The sequence below is a fragment of the Pseudopipra pipra genome, chromosome 8 (assembly GCF_036250125.1).
Source record: "Pseudopipra pipra isolate bDixPip1 chromosome 8, bDixPip1.hap1, whole genome shotgun sequence".
In the NCBI taxonomy this organism is placed as follows: Eukaryota; Metazoa; Chordata; class Aves; order Passeriformes; family Pipridae; genus Pseudopipra; species Pseudopipra pipra.
In genome coordinates, this window is record NC_087556.1 from 31,665,186 (window position 1) to 31,678,428 (window position 13,243).

At 42.8% G+C, this 13,243-nt stretch overlaps 1 protein-coding gene across 1 annotated transcript in view; it reads right to left on the reverse strand.

Moving 5' to 3' along the window:
* Positions 1 to 310: 310 nt before the first annotated feature.
* Positions 311 to 13,243, reverse strand: part of MGMT (O-6-methylguanine-DNA methyltransferase) — a 139,867-nt gene continuing 126,934 nt past the window's right edge. The window contains exons 5-6 of the mRNA XM_064663521.1: positions 8,465 to 8,604; positions 311 to 1,490 (exon numbers count right to left, since the gene is read on the reverse strand). Of these exons, the coding sequence (XP_064519591.1) occupies positions 1,359 to 1,490; positions 8,465 to 8,604 (272 nt within the window). The 3' untranslated portion in view covers positions 311 to 1,358. The remainder of the gene's footprint in view (positions 1,491 to 8,464; positions 8,605 to 13,243) is intronic.

Sequence of the window (13,243 nt, forward strand, 5' to 3'; positions counted from 1 at the left end):
AAAAAAAATCAAGGGATGCAAATGTGGGAAAGGTTAAAGTTGACATTTGCTGCAGCCTGCTTTTGGTGGCAGCATGTATTAGAGATATAAAAAAATAATAAAATACACCCAAACTGTACATATTATAAGGCCATATTTTTATCTCGGGGTTCTGGTGACACGTACAAACCACTTGAGCTTTGCTTCCGTGGTTTATATCGCCACGAGAAACCCTTGATAAAAATACAGCTTTATATTGTACAGTGGGGTATAGTTTATTTTCCCCATATATCACACCCTGTGTTTTATTTATAAACAGACCCAAAGACACTTGCACATGCAAAGCAGTTTTTTTATTGAAGTAATTCCAAGGTATCAATAATCCTGGATTAACTAACACATCACGACACAATAATTTTTTGGGGGTAGCAATGGCCTTTCTAAAGAGACATCCATGAAAATATGATAAAACACATAAAAAAATCAGTATTTCCATGTTACAATTTACGACTCCCATACTGGAAATTTCAGCTTCTGGTGGCTTCTACTCACAGAGAACCCTGCTAAAACCACCTCAAAATTTAGCTTTAATGTCTCTTGAATCCTTCCTATGGAGAGGCAGGAAATAAAGCTTCGGATAACAGAGAAATGCGGAAGTATAAAGGAAAACATCAAACTCTAAAGGAATGTGCTGCTGCTAATGATGCAACTATGATGAGCTTTTTAATATTTTGCCTTATTGGACTAATCGAGCTGCTTATCCAAAATATACGATTTTTCAGTAGCATCTCTTCTGCTGCTTTATGCAAAAAAAAAATAAATTATTCCCATCTCCCAGTTTGAAAAGAAAAGCCAGGAACAAGGAATTCAATAGCTGCCTGCTTTTGAATAGACCTCACTGTGCTCTGTTAACTCCTGTTTAGGTAAAACACCATTTTATGCCCCAAAGTGGGGAGGGGGAGCTGGGCAGGAGCTGGCAGGGCCCTCCACAAGGCAGACGCTTCCTTAGGGGGAAGCCTGAACCTCACATTTGCCACGTCCCTCCCACTCCCTTATCCCTGCTTTAATGGACATTAAAAATAGAACAAAACAGGACTGGAGATGGGAACAAAATCCGTGCACAACAGGCCTGGATCGCTGTAGTCATTCTGCTGTAAAATGTAAAAACAAGAAAGGGCAGCCGAGCTGCCTCCCCCAGGACGCAGCCCGCTTTTTTAATATAGTGGTGCCACCACACATTTCACTTTGGATGTTGCATTATATTTATATGTCACTCAAATATTTACCATTTTTCTGAATTCTGCTGGGTGCTCTGAGAGCTTGTTATAAGCCAAGGATCCGTGGTTGTGTGTCTTGGCTGGTTAGCAGCTGGAGCCGCATCAATATGCCAACTTCTCCTTCTGGAGCTTCTCGTGTGACAAAAGCCACTCCTTCACGAGGCGTCCCCCTCCATAGTTGCCGATCTTCCCGCCGCTGCGGATCACCCTGTGGCACGGGATTATGAGGGCGAGCTGCAAAACACACAGAAATCAGGGGAGGAGTAAAGGGGGAGGTACCCACAACACCGGGACAAGGCACTCAGTGCCCTGGTGGGGATCGGCCACAGGTTGGACTCGATGACCTTGTGGATCCATGAGTCTATAAATCCAGCACTGAGCCAGGAGCTGTGTAGCACTGAGTGACAAACTGGTGGGGTCCTGGCCATGCCCAAGGGGGACAGAGCAGCCACAACCTTGGGGCCGTGCTCCCAGGGGAGCACAAACAGAGCTGATCACTGCCTCCGGAGACCTCCCCAGTTCTTAGGCAAAAATAAGCATGGACAGGAATGTTAATCCATAAAAAGGATGTAAAGTCTTTAAAAGGGTAAACCTGAGATATTAAATCCCGTATATAAAAAATTCCCTGCAGCATCAGGTTCTCTTGCCCCATGCCAGCCCCCTCCACAGTCAGGCCCTCAGGGCTTGGGGGGGGACGAAGCCTCATATCCCTGAGATGTACATGGGGAGAACAAGCAGGTATAGGACAAACTGTTCATCACCATCACCACGGCCTTAAGCTGAAGGAGGGTCGATTTAGATTGGATATTGAGAAGAAATTCTACCCTATGAGGTGGGGAGGCCCTGGCACAGGTTGCCCAGAGAAGCTGTGGCTGCCTTATTGCTGGAAGTGTCCAAGGTCAGGTTGGATGGGGCTTGGAGCAACCTGGGACAGTGGAAGGTGTCCCTGCCCAGGGGGTGGAACTGCATGAGCCTCAAGGTCTCTTCCAACCCAAACCAGTCTGAAATTCTATGATCATCCCAGCTTTAGGAGAGGACATATTTCTGGGAAAAAACAGACCACTGAGAAGTGGTCCCTGTGCTCCACTTCCTCGGCAGATCCTCCTCTCGCTGAAGCACCTCCACGTGCACCATGGAGAAATTCTCTGCGAGACCAAGGCACTATTTATTATTTAACAGCAAGTCAATCCAAAATAGGTTGTGAATTTTTAAAACCTCCAACAGGAGAGGTTTCATTCCGACTTAACCAATTTCAAGAACTTTTTTTTCCCCTCCTGTCTTCTACTCTGTATCATTTATAGCCAAATGTCACAGATTCTGCAAATCAATGCCAGAAGTTACATAATGGACTGATAATGCAGAGAAGTACATAAACATGCTTTTTTTTTTTTTTTTATTTTTTATTACAGGTGATTATCATAGCTGAAGTACACACCATAAAAAATGCAATACATCATCTCTAATCATGCCGGGTGTGTTTTGGTAACTGCATAGCAATGGGATTGCAACGATGTGGCTGTGACAACAATAACTCACTCAAAAGGGCAGTTTTCAAAAATTTGGATATTTTATGTCAAAAAAGTGTAATTTATTTCACACAAATTACACACTTTACACTGACTTATTTTAATCCCATTTAATCATTATTTCAGCACAGTTCAAGCTGGGACACACAAACCCCGGCAGCTGAAAAACTATACATACCATAAATTGGGGTTTTTTTTGGGGTGTTCTTTCAGTTTTGCTAAGTAATTTCAACGCCTGAAATTTAAAATCTCAGTCTCAGCCCACATTAAATGGGAATACACACAGGTGCTTATTGTTAATCAAGGTTTAAATAAAGAAATGCTTCTAATATCTGCTTTATTTGGAGGTGCAATGCCACAAGTGAATTATGCAGCCATGATAACTCCAGCAATTACCAATAAAAGCTTTACTCCATGCCATGCCATCCCACACTTGGTTTATGGTTTCTTTAAAGAAATTAGGATTTATTGTGCAAGTTTTTTTTCTAGTTTGGGATTTCTCTGTCTTTACACTCCCCTCAGTTACTTCAGCCAGCTTGGCTTGGGTGACGAAGCCATAATAACACACTGTAAAACATCTCCAAGGTTAATTTGCAATTCTTTAAAAATACACACACTAAAGGGGCAGATTTTGATGGTAAGGTTATAAATCTTGGTGGAGAAGAAAAAGGACTTTATTTTCAGGCGGTGTGAGCCAGGTGGGGTATTGGATGATTCCTGGGTGGGTGCAGGACCCATTCACTACACAGGGATATGGGGCTGAGCCACTCACCACCAAGCAAGGAGAGGAGGTTTGAAATAAATGCAGCTTTTTCCATGCCCAACATAAGGAATTCCACACTAGATTGTCCCAACACACACAAACACCCATCTGTCACCCTCCAGAGCTTTGGATGTAAAAGTAGTACAAAGGCTGTAATTTAAAAATATTGAATATTGCTTCAGTTCGGCTTAATTGTGGTGACAACGTTCAGACCACTAAAATAATTAAACCTGCCAAAATTTATTAGGGCCCTAAGGACATTTTAGAGGGAGAACTACCCTAGTCTGGAGCTTTAATGCCTCAGCTACATTTAATGTAATTTTTATCAATAACCGAGCAGCTCATAATATTAGAGCTCTGCTAAAATCTCCATGCTGTGAAATCTAATTCATCTAATCCACGAATCCATCACGCACACAGACCCTCCCTCGAACGCTATAAAACTTCCAAACCCATAGATTTGTCTCCAACAAAAACTAACATGAAGGAGCCCTCGGATCGATGCTGGAGTCCCTCTGATTCGGGCACCAGCTGAATATTTTCTCCAACTTTGCTTTTGTTCTTCTGGGTAGAGGCCCACAAGGGAAAGAGCTTGTTTTCACTCGCAGCCTCATCAATACCTAAATCCTGGTGAACAAGTGACACTGAGAAGCTGTAATCAATAGCTCCCTGTGCGTTTTTTCTTCTGGTCAAATGGTTCAGCACTACTGACAGCCCTGACACTTGGAACATGATGCTAAATCTTTATCAACAGCCATCTGGGTGAGTGGCAGAACAAGGCTGGGGCGGTCATTAACGCTCGTGGCAATCTGTGAATAAACTAACTCCTGGATAATGCGTTTGTTTAGGAAAAAGGCAGGGAAAAAAACTCTCCCTGCACATGGAATCGATTGGCTCTGAACTGCATTTAGCAAATTCTGTGTGAGGACGAAGCAGAGCGGGGCTCTAGTAGTTATGAGTGCTCAATTTGAGGCAAGGGAACCATCCTATCACATGGCTGATGGGATGGAGACCTCCTGAAACTTCCCAGCTTGTCAAACCTGGATCAGCCAGGCCACAATGGAAACAGATGGGATATCACAGAATCACAGAATATGCTGGGTTGGAAGGGACCCACAAGGATCATGGAGTCCAACTTTTAGCCCTGCACAGGACCACCCCCAGGAGTCACACCATGTTGTCACACCACAGCAAGAGCCACACTCAGCAAAAAAGAATCCCGTGGTTTGCTCAAGTCATGGAATCCCAGACTGGTTTGTATTGGAAGGGACCTTAAAGACCATCTAGTTCCAACCCCGTGCTTTTTTTCCTGCTCTTTCCCAAAAGAAAATCCTGTGACGTGTCCCAACATGGGTCCCAGGTTATCACCAGCCACCAAAGGAACCAAAGATACTAGGAATGAAGGATATCAGGAATGAAAGATATTAGGGAAAGGTTCTTCCCCAGAGGGCGGTTGGGCACTGAACAGGCTCCCCAGGGCAGTGGTCACAGCCCCAAGGCTGTCAGAGCTCAAGGAGTGTTTGGACAGCACTCTCAGGGACAGGGTGGGATTGTTGGGGTGTCCCATACGGGAATAGGGGTTGGACTGGATGGTCCTTGTGGGTTCCTCCAACTCAGGATATTCTGTGATTCTATGAATGACCATACAACTAGTTCTATGTGTCTGCAACATGTCAGACCCAAACTTCATAATCTTCTCATAGATGCTCCTACCAATCTCTGGTGTTCAAAACATTTTGGCTGGATAACATCCTTGACTTAGGACAGATTGATATTATATCCTTGATTTAGGATAGATCGATAGCAGCATCAGGTTGTGCCCTTAGCTGGGGTTGAGCCTAAGCAATGACACAATTATAGAGGATACAAACCCAATGTAGGCAGCTCTGCCTGCTGTTAACAGACCGCTGAAGACGTCTTACTTAAGGTACAGAACAGTCATTTAGGATGGCCTTGGACTAATCAGCCCAACATTCCCCATTTCCCATGAGCCTCTGTGATTTCTTTTTGATCCTCCTCTACCAGTCTAATGAGATATTTAATTGAACTTTATGGGTTCCCTTTGAGGACCACAGACCTTGCAATCAATGTGAACTGCAGTAAACTCTGTGAAGTTTCTCTTGAAAAAGGTGAGCCCTACCCACCACGGCCCTGGCATAAACCGAGGCGAAGACTTCACCACCCTCAGCTGCTGCTGGCACCTGTTCCACCTTCTCATGAAGCTGAAGGTCATCACATGAACTGTGTGAACCAACCCAACTACCACAGGAAACCATGTGGGATGCACACTACCAAAAACAAAGACCAACTCTTGGATTTGTAGAAGAGAGAAAGGTATTTGGTGGAGGAACTGAGATTTGTGATTTTATCAATATGTCTGAGGGACAACACGATGCCAGCTCGGGGTTATTTTTGCTGTTACTACCATCCTTGTCAAATCAGGTTTATCACAGAATCAATCTACCACTAGCACTAGATTGCTCCAAGCTCCATCCAATCTTGCCTTGGACACTTCCAGGGAGGGTCCGGGGTTTGGGCTGCAGGTTTAGACCTCAGGTGGTTGTAGAGGAGCAGGGGCTGCTCACACACCTTTGACCTCCTGTGTTGGTTTTATATGCAACCTCTCAGCATTTTCTTTAATAAGGTTTGTATGGAGTGGAGTTGCAAATTGGGTTAGAAATCTGTTTTCACACGAGTTGATGGCTTTATATACAGAAATAACGAAGGTGAGGGGGTTCTGCAGTGCCACATATTATTTTTACATGTCACCTCCTTCATAAAATCAACCTGTGTATTACACAGTCAACCTGCACATTATGGCTCAGAGGTGAAGGACCATGGAAAGATTTCCTTGGGAAATATGAGGAACAATGAATAGATGCTCACACTGCAGTGCAAAAGGACCATGCGTGTGTTTGCACATGGAATATGGATGGAATTTCAGATTAACTCCAGGAGATGTGTAGTGATAAAAATGTGTTTTGTGATGGGCAGACCTCTCATTACAGCACTGATTTATTATTATTTTTTAATCACCAGCCTTCTATGATGAAATATTGGGGTGTCATTATATTAACACAGCTCTTTTCCCCTAAAGCTATACATTATTATCTATACCACGTTTAAAAATCTTCTGCTGGGGACAGAAATCACTGCAGCCATAGTATGGGCTGGGAAATGGCAATAATAACCAGGACCCCATTTAAAAAAATTGCAGTAGCTTTGCTGTATATTTTCAGAACTATTTTCATCCTTCCTCACAGGGGAAAAAGCAGGAATTTTCACACCACAACCTGCTGTTACTGCTACTTTGGATGCTGCTGCTCCACTGCAGCCTGAGGGCAAAGCTGGGTACATTTCTAGGCGACAGCAATTACATCTCCTTTTGCACAACACTGGATTGTTATTCTTTGAGAACTGTTTCCTGTAGGTTTGCATTGGATTGCCTTATCTTAATGTACACCAGATTATATTGGAAAGCATTCCATCATATTAAAATAGTTTGTATTGTCAAGTACAATACTGTGTATTGACGAAACGCAGCTTTATGTTGCTTATATGAACTGGTTCATAGGGAAATCTGATGGATGCCTAAAATACCAGGGTGGGCTTCTTTATGGAGCTTGGGAGCTTAAAGCCACGAAGTGTTGTTTGAGTTTCCATGGCTGTGTGTTACCTGTGTGGACCTGTAGGATACCCACAGACCTGGCCCATGGACAAACACTTGCAGTGTGTTTATCAGATGAGATATTGAGCTCTGAGTCCAACAAAACAGTTCATTAAACTGAACATGCCACCTGGGCTGCAGTGCTGGTGCCACAAGCTGCCACGAGTGAACTGTACCCCAAATATTAGGTAAAAGTGAATGATTTTATGAATGATTGCTGCACAATTTATGCAAAATAGCAAACCTTAATACATCAGTACCTTGAGATGCTTCCTGTGATTAAAGGACTAAATGATAAGCATGATAAATAACTCATTAAACCACTTCCAGTGGAAGCTGTCCCTGACCATGGCAGGGGTTGGAATGAGATGGGCTTTAAGGTCTGTTCCAATCCAGACTGTTCTGGGATTCTGTGATTCTGTGAACTGCTGTGGGTTCAGATAATTGAACTGTTCCTTGTGAACTGCAGGTACAACCACCTGAGCCCCCAGACCCTCCAGTTCAGGATGGGGCTAATCTGAACCCAGACACACCCAAAGACACTGACACAACACCTCAACTTCACTGACACTGACCAGTGTGACTGAGGTGCACAAATACACCTGAAAAGCTAAGCCCGGAAAAATAAAAGGGAAAGACAATTACTGGGAAGCAGACAGAGACCAAAGGTTTTAACAAAATGTTTTTCCAAAATCCACAGGCCTGACCTAGAGTGCTACTTCCTCCAGCTGGTTCAAATTCAGGCAAATCACCTATGGAATCCCAGATCTGGGTTGGAAGGAACCTTAAAAATCATCTCATTCCACTCCCTGACATGGACAGGGACACTTTCCACTAGACCAGGTTGCTCCAAGCCCCATCCAACCTGGTCTTGTTTTCAGAACCATGCTCATGCCAGAGCTGACGGACTGCTGTTAACACAACCAAAACTGCTCATAACCTGCCAAATGAGGTCCATGTGGGGGATAAAAGACTTCCCTGACATAAAAACATATAAGAAAGTTTGAGAACAACAACCTGTGTAGAGGCTGGCGAATGAAAGAAGTGTTTCTCTTTCCAACCTAACACCATAAATGGTGGGGAATAAATCACACTAAACTGGGTTGTGCATTATCGCTGATTAAAAACACTTACTGACCTCATTACTCATCGTAGACCAGTTTTCATAGCAGATAAATTTAATCTAATGACACTTAGTGCTCTAAATCCACCATATTCCAACAACTTTAGCTGGAAGTTGCTGTGAACTCACCGGGTTTCTCCTCATGGCTGTCCCCACCGCTCTGGCTGCTCGGCTGTTCCCAGCCAGATCTGCCAACTCTTTGTAGGAAACAGCCTCTCCAAACTTCACATCATTCAACAGGGTCCACAGCACTTGTCTGGTGAAGGAATCTGCAAAGAACAAGGGAGCAGGAGCTGTTTGATTGCATGGCTGGAAAAATTAGGGTGAAACAGCTGAAAACCCCAACGAAATGTGAGTCTCAATAGCAGTTTTCTAATTTAAATTTAAACAGCCCCGATGCTCTGTCCTGTTATTGTGTCCTATATGACTACATTTAAATACATGATTATTAGAGAGAGCGCTCAGAGTAACCGATCACTATAAAAAAAGGATTTAAGGCTTTGATTTTCCTATATTTTTAATTTGCTTCAAGTACAATTATCCTGTTAACTCATACAATGTGGTTTTTCCCATTAAATTGGCAGAGTATAAATTAGCATAGAGTCAAATTAAAAGAGAAGAAATAGCTGGCTCTACCTATTCAACAAAAGCCTCGCATCTCCAGCTAATTTCAAACTTCAGCTGGGACTGGAGTCGCCCAGGAAGACGCCCTAGAGCCAGTGGACTCTGTATTATCCTGGCTGACTGCATTTTATAGTCCAGACCCCCAAGCTACAGCTCAGCACTGCAGACATTGCCAAATGTAAGGACTAGCTGTGACCTTGAATCTACAGCACATCCTTAATGATACAGGGGAAAAAATATATAATGTATCTGCCATTATTTTAATTTTAATTCACCAGCAAATTGCTTCTAAGTGTTCCAATTGCTGGAATAATGAATAAGCAAATGCATTAGGAGCTGCTTTCTTCGGCATCTCAGGGTTTTACCCAAGCCAGGATTATTTTATAGAAGGGAAAGGGATAGCCATGTTTGGATTTTAGTTGGGTTGAATACCTCTTGTTCTTGGAAAAGCTTTGAAGACCTAACTAGTGAGTAACTTATGAAAGGAGTGAGCTGGTCACTAGAAAAGAAGGAAAAAAGAGGAAAAAAAGGTGAGGAGACCTTTTCCCCCAGCTGAGAGTCTCAACCTCCTGCTCTGGCAAAGAAACAAACTCATTAAAGACTTTTTTTTTTTTAGTTGTCAAAAAACACATTGATGATGTTACATAGGAAGGTAGAGAAATGTGACTTTGTTCTTAAAGGAAACCCATACGGTGTTATGTGTGTGTTAAATAATAAAAATCACTTCTTAACTGAAGGGAATGATAATCACTTCATTGAAAAAATCTGTTTAGTCTTTATTATAACATTAAGCAAATTAAACATCAGCATAATCCAGGTGATATGAGAAAAGGGTCATCAAAGAAATTAACTTTGTTGTTCATTAATTTACATGGATTAGTAGAGGGCAAAGAGATAGCAAATCTGCTCTAGTTTTTTATGATATAATTTCAAACTGTACACCATTTGTGGCAGTAGGGTGACTTTGGGGTTAATCAGACTGATTTGTCCTTTTAATTGCTTTCTATTCAAAGAAAATTCATTAGATAATGTTCTCTTCAAAATTCATGAATCAATTTAACTGAAGAAACCACATTAACAGCTTTGGGTTCATTAGCACAAGCAGTTGTGTTACTGGCTGATTGCTACGAGGGTTTCCTTAGGCAAACAGATTTTGTTTACTGTGATTCCTTCAGAAAGGTTTCTTTCAAATCAAATGGTCCTTCTTATTTTTTTTAACCTTTTTAAGTCAGTGAGATGAGCGTTAACCCTGCTCAGGGGTCTCGGGGAGTTACTGCCTGATGTCATCTTTTAAATGACACACCGAGTCCAAAAAATCCCCCCTTTTGCCCTCATTTTTGGCAGGTTGGAATGTGATGGGCCTGAAACTTTCTGGAATCTGTTTGAATCAGGAGAAGTGGAGCAGAGTGTGGGAGGATGGGGCAGCTACAGAGCCCCCCCAGCAGCAGCACCAATGTGCCAAGTGGTGCCCAAATTCCAGAGTACCTTCTAACACACTGACAGAGTGACAGAGATTATCCTCCTCTGACACTCAGGGGCACAGATTTTCCTCTTGCCAGAGCCACTGTACATTTTTCATGGGAGAATTTATCCCACCTCTGCTCCCCCATAAAACACTGGTGAAGTTTAGAGTTCAAAAGAATGAAATATTTAGCAATCATGCACATCATTTTGGAAATGTATCTGAAAACCCCATTTCATCCTGCGGGGAGCAAATGCATTAATTAGTTTAAGCAGCTCGAAGAGACAGTGCCAAATACTGTTATTAAACTGTCTGCAAGTGTGAGAGCCTGTGAGCACAACCTGCCCAAATGAGATGGCTGAACTTTCACCAGTTTTCACCATGTGCCAACGTTTTATGCTGTTAAATATCGTTATAAAGTGCTGTAAAATCTGCACTTAAAAATTAACACACACAGATTCTCTCATTACATGAGAACACTTGGTACATCCACGAGCCCAGGATGCCCCCACTGTCCTGGAGACAGATGCCAGCAAATTCATGGTTGGACTGAACCACATCATAGGAATGTATCAGAGGGTTTTCTCCTTCCTCTGCACATGGCAGTCCAAAAATATCCCCTCCAGGTGACCAGGTGAGCAAGCCTTACCAAGGAACACGTGTTATGGCATCAGAGAGCAACCAGAGTTGTTAGATGCTATTTACCATCACAGTGATCAATAATTTGTGAGATTTGACATGAAAATGCACACTCCTCCAATTCCCACTGGTCTGAAGGATGGGGAAGAGAGAGACCTGTGACTGCGTTGGATTTCCAGGTCTCCTCAGCACTGAGAACCTGTTCCCACCTCCAACTGTGTGTCCATGGCCTCCAAAAGTAGTTGGGAGGGTTTTATTGAAGCACAGAATGGTTTGGGTTGTAAATGGCCTTAAAGCCCATCCAGTTCCAACCCCCTGCCATCAGCAGGGACACCTTCCACTAGACCAGATTGCTGCAAGCCCTGTCCAACCTGGCCTTGGACATTCCAGGGATGGGGCAGCCACAGCTTCTCAGGGCAACCTGTGCCAGGGCCTCACCACCCTCACAGGGAAGAGTATTTACAGACCAGTTATAAGCCCCAAAAGAAGGACTTATCATGAACCTGCTGATAGTGCCCAGGTGCTCAGAGATCCCTCACACCTTAATTCTCCATATAAACAACCCACTACACCTTAATTCTCCATATAAACATGTGAAATCCACAGGGATGACAGAGTAAAAATCAAGTTTACTTGAACACTAGCTTTACTGTAACTTTTGGCAGTTTAATTAAAGGTGGTAATTAGTCCAAAGAACTAAAATCATACACTTCTAACTAATAAACACAGAATTACAGACTGATTTGGGTTGGAAGGGACCTTAAAGACCACCCAGCTCCAATCCTCTGCCACAGGCAGGGACACCTTCCACAAGATAATGTGCTTATATCCAATATCTAACAAGCATTTATGTTAAGTGTTAGTGAGGGGCTCAGCCCCAGGGATGAAGGATGGATGTGGGGAAGAGCAGTGGGACCAGTGTCAGTCCCTTCCTGCCCCTCTGCACCTCCTCACACAGTTCTTGGGGCAAGAAAGGTTCAAAAGACACACAGCCTGATTTTCCATCCTTTTAAATCCCTTTGATCAAGAAGAATTAAAGACAGACCAGTTTTTTCCTTCCCCTCAATGCTGATTGCTGGGAATGTTAGTTTTTGTTTGTTGTGTTGGTTTTTTGTTTGTTTTTTTTTTTTTTTCCTGTTTTTATTTGTTTGTTTTTCCCCAAGAGTTTTGCAAAGGCAAAGACAGTTATAAACACTCCCCCCTTCTCGCCAGCTTTTTCACAGCCTGCCTGGGGTACTGCACAGACAACTTTTCTATTTGTTTTTTCACTTACTGGTTTTCACTGTTATTACTATTAGTTTAAAAAAAATAAATCAAGCAGAACAGTTCAAAAATACAGCGGTCTGTCGACAAAATGGCAGCTCCCACTGCAGCAGCAGCTTCCACCTAATCTAGAAACCTCAGTTTGGCTCCTGGGCCTTGGAAGAACAGATTCATATTCAAATTTAAGAACTTTAACTGACAGCAGTGTAAACAGTGAATACAAGCAAGAGAGCTGATTTTTAGCAATTTTGAGCCTTCTTTTTGTTATTAAGCAGGTCATTAAAACCATATTAAACCTGTCAACTAACCTGCTACCGTACACTAGACTGAACTAACAAGTGGTATTAAAACATTTTGCTCTTGTTATGAGGCACTTCCCATCTCTGGAAGTGTCCAAGGCCAGGCTGGATGGGGCTTGGAGCAACCTGGTCTAGTGGAAGGTGTTGCTGCTCATGGCAGGGGGTTGGAATGGATTGTCCTTAAGGTCCCTCCAACTCAAACCAGTCTGAAACACCAGTCAAACCACGAAACCAGTCAAACTCAGGTGTTACCTTGAGCTCTCCCTGAGGTTCTTGTGTTCCCTTTCCTGTTCCCCATAAATGGGGGCTAGGGGAGCACTTTTAAACACTCTTACGTATTGCCTATGCATGTATGTCTGCAATATGTAATATAATAAAACAGAAACATGACTATCATGTACAAACATGCTGTATATCTATATCATTTAAGTGAAAAAAATGGATCAAAATGCTTTCTTTTAGTATTTTTATATATAATAATATATTTTAATAACTTTCAGGCTGGCTCACACTGAGCGTAAGCTCTGTTAAAACCCAATTAACGGGAGCTGCTCCTGCTCCGCAGTTTAACACAGTTTTAAACGTGGTTCCCTTCAGACTGTTGAGGGGGTTGTGGGGCCA